The sequence below is a fragment of the Coenobita brevimanus genome, chromosome 12 (assembly GCF_032717465.1).
Source record: "Coenobita brevimanus isolate Jiangsu-jjx chromosome 12, ASM3271746v2, whole genome shotgun sequence".
Taxonomy (NCBI): Eukaryota; Metazoa; Arthropoda; class Malacostraca; order Decapoda; family Coenobitidae; genus Coenobita; species Coenobita brevimanus.
The window spans coordinates 5295362-5310000 of NC_136965.1; the positions used below are offsets into that span (position 1 = coordinate 5295362).

The following is a 14639-nucleotide window of genomic DNA, read 5'->3' on the forward strand; positions in this document are numbered from 1 at the left end:
TTTGGCTCTCTATTGTATTTTGTTTTTCTCTTGGAGGGAACTGTTACTGCGGGCTCATGGCCTTTGGTTCCTTCTTCCTCGCATAAAAAAAAAAAAAAAATGGCCACCCCTTACGGGATTATGGCGTCTGGCTATAGAGAGAGAGAGGGCCATGTGTAATCATACAGGAGGGCTGATTTGACTAGTAACCAAGGAGACAAATCTATTTGACGAAAATCTTTTATTTCTGTTCGTTTAACGACCAATCGTTGTCATACAGGAGGGCAAATTTGACTAGTAACCAAGGAGACTCATTCCCATCCCATAACAAGGCTCAACGAATTTCAAGTAATCAGTACTTAAATTGCAAAAATGACTCAGTTCCATTAGATGAGAAGAAACCAAAGAAACCAACTATGATCAGTCTTTTTTTTTTTATATAGTTTTTTTCAGTACTAAAGTTGAATTCATTAAGTTCATAAAGGACGATATACTGGAAATATTTTAAACTGACAACTTGAGTGATGGCGACTTCGGTGTTACTTAAGTTACAGAGATTACAGTCATTTGTATTTTAAAGAACATTTTTTAATGCAAGAAAGAAGGAACCAAAGGCCAGGAGTCCGCAATACCGTTCCCTCCAAGAAAAAAAAAATACAATAGAGAGCCAAATTCAAGATCCGTTCATTTCGAGATGCCTGGACATACTGCGTTTGAAAGACTAGAGATCATATTGAAAGTAGAAAATACAGACAGAGGGAGACAGTTCCAGAGTTGATCTGTTGCATAAATGAACGACTGGTAGAAATGAACTTATTTTAGGACTACAGAAAAATAATGAATGGATCTCTTAAAATGAAAATACTGCATATAACTGAGATCATGTCACTGTACCCTTTTTACCATGACTCGGCCGAAAATTTCGTCCTTCTGCAGCTTATTTTACGTGGCTGAGTGGTAAAGACAATACCGCGGTTCTACGTCCTTTCCATAGAACTTCGTTACTGGCATCATGTTCTAGGGCTAATCTCTTGTTACATCTCAGCATTCAAGATGGAGAGATGGATTTAAGGCCAAGTTAGAGTAAAAAGAGGAAGATTATACCTTTACATGTCACCAGTGCGAATGTGTCTTTTATATAATATTTGTTTATTATTCAGCTCTAAAAAGACCTCTTGTACCGTATTCCGAATCTCACAAACGGAATATTTCTCGTTCGCCACACTTATTCGGCGCGAAGTAGAGTATTTTTCCGTCTTTGTCAAAACTCTGATTATAAAGTTTGTTCTGAGATGTTCCCAATTCTGGCGCCATTTTCATAAGTGTAATATGAGTGTTTGCGTGTTCCAGCAGCTCAGAGACAAAATACTGTGCTTCTCTTGTCACGGTGATCTGGGGCGAAGTGGTATGTCACCGTTTCATTGTCAAAATTCTGATTCGTAAGTGTGTTTTGAAGTGTCCCTGATTTTGGCGCCATTTTCTCGATTGTGGTCCAGGTGTTGACGTGTTTCAGCAGCTCACGGACAAAATACTGTACTTTTCTAGTTGCATATCTCGCCTTGTTGTCAAAATTCTGATCGCAAGTTTGTTTTTGTCTCCGATTTTGGCGCCAATTTCCCAAGTGTGTTTAGGTGTTGGCGTGGTCGGCGCAGAGTAGAATTTTTCCACATCGTCAAAGTTCCTAATAGCAAGTTTATTTTTAGTTCTCCCTGATCTTGGCGCCATTTTCTCAGGTGTAGTCTAGGCGTTGGCGTGGTCCAGTAGCTCGCAGACAAAGTACTTTTCGAAGCCACACTGGTCGGGCGCAAAATAGTACGTCTCGGCCTTGACCAGGTAGGTGAAGGAGAGGCAGAGGCCGTGATTGGTGTCCCCTGGCGCCATCTTTTGCCCTGTGGCGTCCTCACCCGTCCAGTAGCTTGGCGCGAGTGTCACTTCTTCCCCTGCGTACGCCCACCGCCATGACACTCCCGGATAAACACCTCCAATCCAGTAGCTGAACCCTACAATACAGAACATTAATTAACGTAAGTATATTTAGAATTTTAACCACACAGGCCAAAGGAAGAAATGAGAATGTGTAAAATCAGCGGGAAAAGTGAAGAGTGTAGTCAACAGCGTCTTGGAAACGGGACAGATGAAAAAGACAGTATAAGCACAGCTGAGAAGCGGACAGGGTAATGAACGTTTCGGCTGCTCTCGTCCTTCGTAGAAAAAAAGTGGTAACCCGAGATGGTGTGAGAGGATACGGAGAACAGAGAACAAGTTGGGGAGCATAAAATCGTACGTTTGCTGGGATTGGCTGAAACAACAGGTCAGTGTAGAGAAAGAGAGGAGAAAGAGGTGTTCGTTATGTAGTGGTCTCTCTCTCTCTCTCTCTCTCTCTCTCTCTCTCTCTCTCTCACACACACACACACACACACACACACATCAAACATGACTGAAGAACATAGAGGGGGTCAAATAGATTGGGTTTTCGTCATCTAGCCCGCCATTCTCCGTGATTCTAAACCTTAAGTCATTCAGTATTCAAAGTAAATAAATGAAAGGAAACAGCAACAGATCTAATAGCACTTTTAAGGCTGTTGACAGAGAAGACTTTGGCTCGTATTCTTGTCGGGTAAGGACGCTCCCTAACACCTTTTCCTAAGCAATTTATTTATGACACTACATACACTCTTTCAATATTGCTAGCGTAAGTGGCATACAAAAGGATATTAACCAGACGTACCCAAAAACAAATCGCTAAGGAAGAGGTGCTACAGAGCTTCATTAACTGAGAAAAAAGGCCTAAATCTTACTCAGTCTCTTAGAACACTCGCTTCCTCTTCTACTTCTTACTTTAGTCTTTTTCTTAATGTCATTCCACTCGAGATTATTATTTTTAACTTATTTAATATTGTTTTTGTTCCTTATTTCATGGATTTTTTTTTACAGTAATATTAGTAACTTATCATTTTTTAACTATCTGTTTTAGCAATGGATATTTTTAGTTACCAATGGATATTTTTAGTTATATTATTTTTATTTGATTTTGATACACCAGCTCGTTATTGGAACAACCCATATCCATAATAAAAAGGTACACATACGCGAATGAATATTAACGTGTCATAAATGAAATAAATCGCAAATAAAAGTGTGCTACGAATCTCGAAATCCATTTAGCATATGACAGGTCCATAACAAAAATGTACATATAACATACACGAATGAATATTAACGTGTAATAAACGAAATAAATCGCAAATAAAAGTGTGCTACGAATCTCGAAATCCAATTAGCATATGACAGGTCCATAACAAAAATGTACATATAACATACACGAATAAATATTAACGTGAGATAAAAGAAATAAAATCGCAATGAAAAATATGCTACGAAATCCAATTAGCATATGACAGGTGCACATTAGGGTTTTGTTACCTGTTGCGGCGGGTCTGAGGGCGAGGTACTGGATGAGGTCAACAAACTGGCCCCGGGTCAAGGGTTCTGCCAACTTACTACCAACACGGTCACACGCATCACGGGCATCCTGGGGGAAAAAATATATATATAGATCAGTGGTAGTGTTTGCAGGGGACTCTAAACTATTTACAGGATGAACAAAGCGTATAGCATTACCTAGATTTAAGATTATAGTTCTTTAACCACAACTTGGCTTATTTTTTCACCCTTTCACCTTCCTTCGTGTTGTCCAGTGGCACAGAAAGGCCTTTGGTTCCTTCTTCCTTGCATAAAAAAAAAATACACCTGCCAATGCCAATAATATTTAAAACTTTCTGCTGCAATTCCTCTGTCCCACCACACGAATACTTTTACGGTCTCACATATCAGTCTTTCATTTCTACAGTTTTAATCTGCCCTGTTACTGCATCTCAGAGATTGCATACCTTCATCGACGCCAGTGAAATTTATTGTTTAGTCCCGTATTCGAATTTGCATCCACCTCAGAATCTAATCAACTCTTCCTTGACCCACCGACCACCTACTCACCAGATTTCATTGTAAGGCGACCACAACTTTCTGGAATATCTTGTCCTCAAACAGACAGACAGATACAGATGAATACATAACCTCCAACTTCGATGGTAGAGGTGACAATGCTACAGCTCTACATCCTTTCCGTAGCACTTCCTCGTGACTGGCATCATAATCTATGGTAAATATCTTATAACTCAGCAGTCAAGTTGGAGTGATGGCAGTTTTAGTCAAAGGTGAAGTAAAATAGGCATTCCAGTCATGATAGCATAAATAGACGAGGCGTAAGTGGTGCGTACCTTCCATACAGCGCGGTGTAGGTGAGCGGCAGAGGAGTAGTAACATCGATCCCCCATTCTTGTGAAGTTGGAGTTGTGGCAGGGTCGTCTTGAGCTGCCTGCCCCTGTCCCTACCGCTACCCCTGCCCCTCCCGCCGATCCCTGTACTGTGCCCTGCCCTGCCGCTCCACCTGTCACCACCCCTACACGATCGATGTTGTCCCGGTCACCAGTACCTGTGTGTGTGTGTGTGTGTGTGTGTGTGTGTGTGTGTGTGTGTGTGTGTGTGTGTGTGTGTGTGTGTGTGTGTGTGTGTGTGTGTTGGAGGGGGGAAGGGGTCAGGAAAGATTAATTACGTGTATGTTGTCAGGTACGATTTTGTGTGTGTGTGTGTGTGTGTGTGTATGTGTGTGTGTGTGTGTGTGTGTGTGTGTGTGTGTGTGTGTGTGTGTGTGTGTGTTGGAGGGGGGAAGGGGTCAGGAAAGATTAATTACGTGTATGTTGTCAGGTACGATTTTGTGTGTGTGTGTGTGTGTGTGTGTGTGTGTGTGTGTGTGTGTGTGTGTGTGTGTGTGTGTGTGTGTGTGTGTGTGTGTGTGTGTGTGTGTGTGTGTGTGTGTGTGTGAAGACAAATAGACTCAATAATACGTACACTACTCGGAAAATATTATCATTACTATCTTTGCCTTATCATTTTGCTCATTTACAATACTGGGTGGGGGCGGCTCACTTCCCCAGGGGCAGAAAGTAGTGTTCCTCATCCCTACGAATCACATACTTTAGGACTTGCAAAACAGGATGAGTCTGAGTGGCATATAGTGATTGTTGATAGTGTGTGTGTGCGTGTGTGTGTGTGTGTGTGTGTGTGTGTGTGTGTGTGTGTGTGTGTGTGTGTGTGTGTGTGTGTGTGTGTGTGTGTGTGTGTGTGTTGTCCTGGTACTAACCGTGTGTGGCAAATATAATGTTCTCCATCCTTGACACTCTGGCATGCAGGTTCTCCACGGTGTCTGCTAGGAGGGTCAGGGCGCGTTGAACGGAGCGAGGCAAATTACCCACCGCGCTGTTGCTGCCGCCTGTTAAAACACCACACTGTTTAATAACGGTAAGAGACACGTTGGCTTCTTCATTAAGTTATTTATGCTTTTATTACGAAAGGGGACTGAGTGAGGAAATGGTTCAAGTTGGCTACACAGACAGCAAACCATCCAGGAATTGCAAAACCATGTACTGTACCGCTTCATATTACATTTTCTACCTGATTCTAGCTTAGTCCCCCGTCCTTAAGCATATATTTTTTTTTTACTTATCCATTTTTTTGTGCGGCATGTTCTAGTGTTGTCTTACAATTTTGCCCAATTCCTTTTAGATTATTGATAATGATACTTTGACTGTCGAAACGTTTGAATTTAAGATGCTGTTTGTATCTAAGCTCGTTGTCCTCTTCCTTCTCATATTGTAGCACAGTTTCAGTATGTGAGCATAAAACTTCCATCTAAGTAATTCACGAGTTACAGACAATAATATGACCCTATTTTGTACTTAAATAGTTGAGAACGTTTTTACACTATTCCAGAAGTCTATAGGGTTCTGAAGAGTACATTACTAGATTTCGAAAGTAATTGCTCAGCCTCTTTATTTATCGTTAAGTGGATCAATAATTATGTCTGCAACTGTGCAATACATAACTAGAAGTCAATAGTAATTGCACAACCTCATTTTTTATCGTAAGGAAGTGGATCAATATTTCTCTGCAACTGTACAATACATAACTACTGTAGATGTCAAAAGTAATTGCTCAGCCTCTTTATTTATCGTTAAGTGGATCAATAATCATGCCTGAAGCTGTACAATATATACCCTTAGAATAAATAATCTACCTGCATTGTTGATGATGTACATGGTGTCTTGGAAGGCGTTTCCCTGAGGCGTATTGATCACCTTGGCCCCCTCCCGCCCCCCACCACCCGAGGGGGGGCGGGGACGGGGGCGGCCACTGTCGCTCGGGAAACTCATGGTCTTGGACGAAAATTCATTGTCTGGCGCTGCACCTGTGGAGGGAATAGAGGGAACAATTAGCCTACATCACGTACACACTTTATATTTTAAATTTAACAAGTATACGAGTCGCCTATATCACGTACACACTTTATATTTTAAGTTTAACAAGTATACGAATCACCTACATCACGTACACACTTTATATTTTAAGTTTAACAAGTATACGAATCACCTACATTACGTACACACTTTTATATTTTAAGTTTAACAAGTATACGAATCACCATAAGTACTTGGAATTACGTGAACCAAATCTACTGTGACGTGAGCAGGGATTGAGAGGAAAATTTATTGTCTGACACCGCACCTGTGAGGGATCCTGAATGACAGATTACACTATGGGCAGACTTTCATACTCTTACGTGGCTTAAAACTAAATAATATATCCATGCACTTATATTAGTAGTCTTTTGAAAACATGTACACTACTTTTTATGATACAAGTTAATTCCGTGGTAAAATAATAATAGATATTGAGTAGTATGGACACACATTTGACGATTATCACTAGAGTTAAAAAGATATCAACACAACTGGCAGTACATCATGTCAGTTGATACCAAACCGCTAAACAGTGTACAACTATCCGCAGACATTTGAATACCTCCGAAAAAATCCTCTCATTTGCCTCTACAAGAAGTTTTTTAATGACGGTACCGTATAAGCATCAGCGTAATCTCTCCTGCCTTGTCATAGCGGCGGGGGTAGATGCAGTAATTCTGGGTGACCGACATTATATTGCTTACTGGCTCCTTCCCTTAGCCAGTCACATACTTCTATCACCACATTAATGATCTACGCATACAGTCTGCTAATACTGGAGGACGAATATCAGTCCTTAAACCATACTATTTACAGTATTTACAAGAGAGGCAAGTTCAAAGCAATTACAGAAAACAGTCTTTAAGGGATGACGAAAGTATTTAGCTGGAGGGGCAAAGATGTGTAGTGTTGTTTGAGTTTGTAGGTACACACAATGTTCTGGTATAATTTTCGTATCACACCTCATGAGACAGAATGATATAAAGTACATTTCGAAAGGCAGAGACCAAAAAGTAGCCGAGGGATGGAGTGTGTATGAAGGCCTATGTTCTCGTCATTTAAGGATCGACTCCCTAACACCTCTTCCTTAGTTATTCATTTTCTAAACTACCCACTAATATCCTCTTTTTTGCTTCTTACATCTTTTTAATGTCGACGTAGATTGCATGAATAACACACAGGAACACAGTAAAGGCGCAGAATCAGAAATAAACCGGTAAGGAAGAGGTGTTAGTAAGCTTCCAGACTGCATCAGAACGCAGCCCCAAAACTGAACGGCAGAATTACCTGGGATAGCTCGAAGATGAGTTACCCTAAGTTATCGTGAGAGCCAAGAGGATACACACTGGGTGAAAAATTATCCTTGACCTAACTTGGTGGTGTAGTGCCAGAATGCACCAAAGATTCGAATCCTGAGAAGTAATGAGAGTTTTTTCGACCATGTAGTGCCACCACGGGAAGGAGGCTGGTCATCTGCTCTTAAATGTACTGGACTACGCTAGCCTATCCTCGGAATTCTACGCCTTGAAGGGAATAGTATGGGACTGGGTGTTACCATTTTACCGAACTTATGAATACGCCCCTGGAAGGCCATCTTTCTCTCCAGCAACAGCCCGAAGTCAGCTTTCTGGCGGCATATCTTACTTTTGAACCAGTGTTTCTTAGATGAGCCTGACTATGGAAGTGAGAAAGCATGGAGGCAATGTTGAGGAGGAAGGAGTATTGTGCTTAAGAGGAGGAACCTTACAAAGAGGATGAAGGACAGGGTGAGGACAGAGGCAATGAGGAGGAAATGTGGTATTGACGTTGTTTTGTTAGAGGGTTCCGTGTTTCTGGAGAGTGGCGTCCAGGGATTGAAGAGTATTGAAATCTCATCGGATGGCCAGAGACTGAAGGAATGTGTAATCCCACTATCATCTTAACCCAAACAGTCCTCGATCCCATCCTACTACCTTCCTTGAAATTATCTGTTTATCTATCGATGCTATAACAAAGCACTTTTTTTTTTCATCCTCTGCTGGTCACACACCCATTCCGCCATACACCCATTGTCTCGCACCTCCCACCTTCAGCTTCGTCACACGCCATCAACTTACATCCAGCCTTGCATCTTCAGTAACCTCACAGTTTCTCTTTCTTTCACGTCATTCCTTATCCTTCCATTCCAATTTGCAGTACTGAAACATCGCATCTTAAAGTCAGTCCCTGTCTGGCTATTGTATCTATTGACACGAATGCACTGTTCTATGAGTGGATTACAAGGCCAACCTCAGAGCCAGCCAACGTGCCCCTTTCCACAGTAGCTGGACTCTATGAAAGGTAAATCCAGTAATAGTGTAGGAATAGTTCGTGTGTACAATTCAGAGCTCAGTTTATCTGTGAGAAAGCTTTCTACCTGGAAATGTTAACCATAGCCACAGTGCACCTCCATGGCCGTACCTATCAGGGTCGGTGCCTGCCAACTCTCCCAGTACTTCGTATAAGGGGATGTAATAATAGCATAGTAGCTCCTGTGCTAGTGCAGATAACAGTGACTGTGCGGGCAGGTGGTAAAGAATACAGTACTGTCACTGACCGATGTAGCAGACGCACCAACTGCTGGGTGCTTCACCGTGATAGAGGGCGGCGGGTGCACAGGAGGGGCAGCACAGCAGAGACCCGTCGTGTGCCTGTGTGTACCGCACTGCAGGGCACTGGGAGCAGCCCTCACCACGCACACACCCACCTGTACACAACCACCAGGCCATCTTTCATTTATAAAGCTAATGCCGTCACCCTAAACACTAATCTAGCTTGGAATTATTCAGAATCAAAATACACCTACTCGACAGGTCAGGGTTATATGCCATCCTAATCTCCTGAAATCTAGCCTATTTTTTCAGCACATGCACCTACTTCTCCTCCCTTTCTCTCAATCGTTCAAATGGCTCTATCTAGTACGCGTAATTCGTAGTAAACAAACACATACAAATTACGACCAAGGAAGACACAGCAAAAGATTGAATGTATGAATAGAAATCAAAGTTCGGGTGAGAAAGTAGACGCAACATAGAGATTAGTTCTGTATGTAGTGTTTGTGAAGTATGAAGCATCCCTGAAATCTATTATGTGACAGTATGCATGTAATGAAGGTGAATTTTACTAGTCACATGCAGCGTCCCCTCATCTGACACTCTAAGAATAATTATCTTATGTGACTGATCGTTTGTTTTTTAAAGTATACGACTGTTGTGTACTGTATTTTCATTCATTCATTGGTATACTGGTACTGCTGTTGTTTTTCCTTCACAAATGCCCCTCATCCCTTGCACTCCTTTTCGTATCTCATCACGTTCAATCGATTATCATTCTACCCTCGTCGCTAATCCTCTGTCAGACTCCACAAATTTATCCCAAGGCAAAACTCTCCACAAAACAATATATTACATGCCCTACACTTTATCTTTTTCATTACACTTCTTTTTAAATGTAGAATGAGACTTTCAAACACTGTGTCCTCGATCTTCGTATTCTGCAGACAATTTCTTCCTTACCCTTTGTTCTTTCCCTCGGTCGTTCTAAACACACTAAAGATAAGGGTAACTCTGTCCTTGTGAGGGTGAGATGTTTACTGAGAGAGAGAGAGAGAGAGAGAGAGAGAGAGAGAGAGAGAGAGAGAGAGAGAGAGAGAGAGAGAGAGAGAGAGAGAGAGAGAGCGCACACACACACACACACACACACACACACACACACACACACACGCACTGGTAATGACTGTGTGTGTGTGTGTGTGTGTGTGTGTGTGTGTGTGTGTGTGTGTAGGCTCTAATCAGTATGCAAACGGTAATCCATAAAAAATAAGGTTGAGAGAGAGAGAGAGAGAGAGTCAAACCTCCCTACCAACCTACACTGCAAAAAATACACAACTCTCTCTCTTCTCCTCTCTAAGTTAAAAACAGTAGAGTATATGCATTAACAAAAGCTTAAAATTAATACAGTAGTTTGTATTGGAATGGAAATTGTTTAGAAAAATAATAAAGAGAGTAAAAGTAATGATATTCACACTGAGTCGTCTATATCCTGGACTTTCTCTTCTCCTACTCCGGTTCCTCCCTCTCTCTCTCTCTCTCTCTCACACACATGAATGAAAAAAAAAATAGCCCCCCAGAACAACTATAGATTAAATTCAATGTCAAAACTCAGACACTTGAAAAAATGGAAAAATTTTGAACACTATGGAAATAAGGGCGCTTCGTAACACCTTTCCTTTTGCGATTCAGTTTTCCTTATCACACCCTAACATTCTCTCGTATGCTATTTTGATCAGTCTGATATCGACTTTGCGCCAGTAAATACAACAGGAGGTGCCACGTCCAAAATAAATCGCTAAGGAAGAGGCGTTAGGAAAATCCCGGATCCCACTTGAAACACAGCTCTTCATCACTGTTATTTACTTACTGAGAGTGGGCCGGAGTGTCTGTGTGGCCTGGGTGTACAGTGCAAAGCAGGTGAGGATAATCAGTATTGTGAGGGCAAAACGAGGAGACCACCTTACATATTTCTCACAGTTTAGGTGCTTCATCACGCCTGTATATGTCTCACAAGTTCTAGATTAATTTAGAGAACGAAGGTTGCCGAATTTGACTCTTCTTTACACTGTTCTAGACCACTCAGTCCTAAATCTCTTTAAATTTCTAGTTTTTCTACTCATGTGCTAAGTAACTAGATCGTAAAAACAGACGAGGGACGATACAGTTAAAATTTTGTGAAGGATTGACAAAAATGTTTACACGAATTGTCTGCTACACTACAAGCAGGTTAGATCACATCAGTCTTCCTTTTCACCTCCACCATCCAACACTGACTGCCCGCTGGAGAACATTTTCCTATTTATGTACATCTCGTGCCCCACATTTCAGTTACCACATATCCCTTCTTTCCCCATTTACGTAACCTTATTCCTCAGCGTCGTTGTTTTCCAGCCTCTGTTTTTGTCTTGTTTTTTGCCTTTGGGTGGTTTATCATCATGCCCTATTGTTATCTGGAGGATAAAATGTCATGCTTTTGAAGAACGCAAGTGATGCAAAAAGTTAGGGTAGCAGGAAAAGGTTTTAGGCTGGTTGTCCCTGCTTCCGTCCCACGAACACATACAAAGGCTTATAATATGCTTGTTTACGAGACGAATTGCGCTTCTTGCCGGTTTATTTCCACATATGAGACTCTGTTATTGTCCTTTGTTATTATTGCAAACTATGTCGATAATAGGGCGCAAAAATACCGTGCATAATAAGATGTAAAATGCATAAAAAATGATAAGGAACAGGTGTCGTGAAATCTTAAGTTATTTATTTCCACTCACGACACGTTATCATGTTCCCTTTTACCTACTGGGACCGATATGACTGGCTGTGGAGTTGCCTGGTTATACAAACGTCCCTCAGTCTCTTCCCTATCCCCCGAAAAGAGGATGTTTGACTGGGAAAGAAGGGAAACTGAGGCCTGCAGTTCAGTTGCGCACGTTACGATGAATGCGCAGTTTGTCAGTGCCACTATTACACGTTATTATTTATTCTTTTATTTATTCATTCATCTGTTCATTTATTTATTTATTCTATTTATGGCAGTGCGTTAGTGGACATTTGTGCTGGGAGGGGGTTGGTGATAGCCAATACCCTCTTCAGGCATAAAATGATCCACAGGTATACATGGCGAGTGATGAGAAGGGTGGGTGGTGAACTGAATGAAAGGAAGGCAATGATTGATTATGTGTGTGTGTGGATGAAAGGATGCGAAGATGTGTAATGGATGCAAGAGTTTATAGAGGTTGGGGGAGTGGACTTTCTGACCACTACTTGGTGGTGGCCAGAATTAATTCAAGTAAGATGGAGGAATAGAAGAAGGGAAAGACTAGAGGAAGGAGTAGTTGCAAGGAGAGTGGAAAGGTTACAAGAGGATGAGAAAAGGGCAGAGTATAAGAGAGAAGTGGAGGAACGATTGGGCAAATATGAATTGGAGCAGATGGGAGATTTGGAAGGTGTGTGTAGGATATTGACGGAAAAAATATGTGCAGCATGTGATGTGGTCTGTGGAAGGAAGAGAAGACGGAGGGGGGTGCAAGGAACAGCGTGGTGGACTGAAGAGCTGAAACAGGCTGTGGCACAAAAGAAGAAAGCATACAATGAATGGATGAGAAATAGGGGCGTGGAAGAAGTTGAGAGGCGGAAGAGAGAGTTATATGTAGAAAGAGAGAGAGAGGTGAAAAAATTAGTAAGAGAGAGTAAGAACAGCGTGGATGAGGAATTTGGAAGGAATTTGAGTGTAAAGTGGAGGGACTGTAAGAAAATGTTCTGGAGAGAGGTGAAAAGAGTAAGACAGGGTGGAAGTGAAGTTAGCAGGGGAGTGAAAGATAAAAATGGTAGATTACTAGTGGAGAAGGGAGAAAAAGTGAGCAGATGGAGAGAACATTTTAAGGAATTGTTGAACATAGAGGATGGAAGTAATGCGAGTATAAGTGGCTGGGGAATGGCTGGGAGAAGGAGGGAGGTGAGAAGACAGGAAGAAATCAGTAAGATAGAAGTTGTGGAAGCAATGAAGAAAGTAAAATCGGGGAAAGCCCCAGGAATTGATGGAGTGTTTGATGAAATGCTGAAGCATGGGGGAGAGATAGTAGTAGAATGGATGTAGAAGATGTGCAGATTTGCCTGGGAGGAAGGTAGAGTCCCGGAGGATTGGAAGTCAGGTATAATTATTCCCTTGTACAAGGGAAAAGGGGAAAAAGAAGTGTGTGGTAATCATAGGGGCATCTGTCTTCTTAGTATAATAGGAAAAGTGTATGGTAGGATACTTATTGACAGAGTTAGAGAAAGAACAGAGAAATTAGTTGGAGAAGAACAGGGAGGCTTTAGGAAGGGAAGAGGTTGTGTAGATCAGATATTCATTCTTAGATCTTTAGTGGAAAAGTTTCTAGAGAAGGGAAAGAAGTTGTATGCGGCTTTCATGGATTTGGAGAAAGCATATGACAGTGTGGATAGACAAGGATTGTGGAAAGTGTTAAGAATATATGGAGTAGATGGGAAGTTGTTGAATGCTGTGAAGAGTATGTACGATGGCGTGAAGGCTGCAGTGTGTGTGGATGGTGAACTAAGTGAATTTTTCTCTTTGAAAGTTGGTTTGAAACAGGGATGTGTCATGTCTCCATGGTTGTTCAATCTGTACATGGATGGGGTAATAAAAGAGGTACAAGGTAAGGTAGTGGATGTTGAAGTGGCCCTGGTGAGAGAGGGTAGTGTTTGGAAACTCCCTGTACTGTTGTTTGCAGATGATACTTTGTTGTTGAGTGAAGAGGAAGGGGAGCTGCAGGGCTTGGTGGATGAGTTTGGGAGAGTGTGTAAGAAACGGAATCTAAAGGTGAATGTAGGGAAGAGTAAAGTGATGGTCTTTGAGAGAGGTGAAGTCAGTGAATGTACAACGAGGTTGGATGGTGAGGAATTCGAAAATGTGAGTACGTTTAAGTACTTGGGTAGTGTGATGAGTAAGGATGGAGGTTTGGAGGGTGAAGTGCTTGAAAGGGTACAGCAGAGAAGAAAGGTTGCTGGTTCTTTGAAAGCAGTGAGCATGGAAGTGCAAAAGTTACTACATGACAGTATTGTGATACCAACTCTAACGTACGGAAGTGAAGCTTGGACGTTGTTGGAAGGACACAAGTCAAGAGTGAGAGCAGTGGAAATGAGTTATTTAAGATAAGCCTGTGGAGTCACATGGAGAGACAGGCTGACGAATGAGGATATAAAGGAGCGTTGTGGTGTTGATGTGGATGTGATAGGAAGCGTTATGAGGAACACACTGAGGTGGTTTGGCCATGTGGAGAGGATGGAGGGTGAAAGACTGACAAAGAGAGTGTATGTGAGTGAGGTGGAGAGGGGAAGAGGGAGGGGGAGGCCGAGGATGAGATGGAGGGATGGGGTGGAGAGGTATATGAGAGAGGGGGGTGTGAGTTGGGAGTAGGGCAGTGAAATGGCGGGGGACAGGGCGACTTGGAGGCGATTTGTTTGTGGCCACCCCAAACGGGATTGAGGCGTCTGGCAATAGATAGATAGAGAGAGAGATATTTATTCTACTTATATTAATTGAAACTATAGCCTATTTATTACGTTTTTTTTTTTTTTTTAGGCCTTGGTCATTCATGCATAAGCAAATGAATGTTGGTAAGCTTTTCTTTTTCCACCCACTGATGACATCTAAGAGTGATATTAAGACCCGTTATCTCGTCGGTTCTCCCTAGCACCATTACCTAAGCGATTCATTTTGTTTAGCACACTTAACTGT

The 14639-nt window shown here is 41.9% G+C and overlaps 1 protein-coding gene across 1 annotated transcript; it reads right to left on the bottom strand.

Moving 5' to 3' along the window:
* Positions 1–1719: 1719 nt before the first annotated feature.
* Positions 1720–9082, bottom strand: LOC145413812 (uncharacterized). Its single transcript, XM_080283477.1, has 6 exons — positions 8911–9082; positions 6113–6283; positions 5180–5308; positions 4257–4426; positions 3403–3511; positions 1720–1979 (listed from the first exon to the last, which is right to left on the bottom strand). Exons 1-6 carry the CDS (start codon positions 9080–9082, stop codon positions 1720–1722), a joined length of 1011 nt encoding a protein of 336 aa, XP_080139603.1.
* Positions 9083–14639: the final 5557 nt, after the last annotated feature.

Coding starts and splice junctions, on each gene's coding strand:
- LOC145413812 (XM_080283477.1), bottom strand. CDS start 9,082: ATGGCCTGGTGGTTGTGTACAGGTGGGTGTGTGCGTGGTGAGGGCTGC. Junction 4,427..5,179: donor CATTATATTTGCCACACACG/GTTAGTACCAGG, acceptor GGGTGGTGACAG/GTGGAGCGGCAGGGCAGGGC. Junction 3,512..4,256: donor TACACCGCGCTGTATGGAAG/GTACGCACCACT, acceptor TTTTTCCCCCAG/GATGCCCGTGATGCGTGTGA.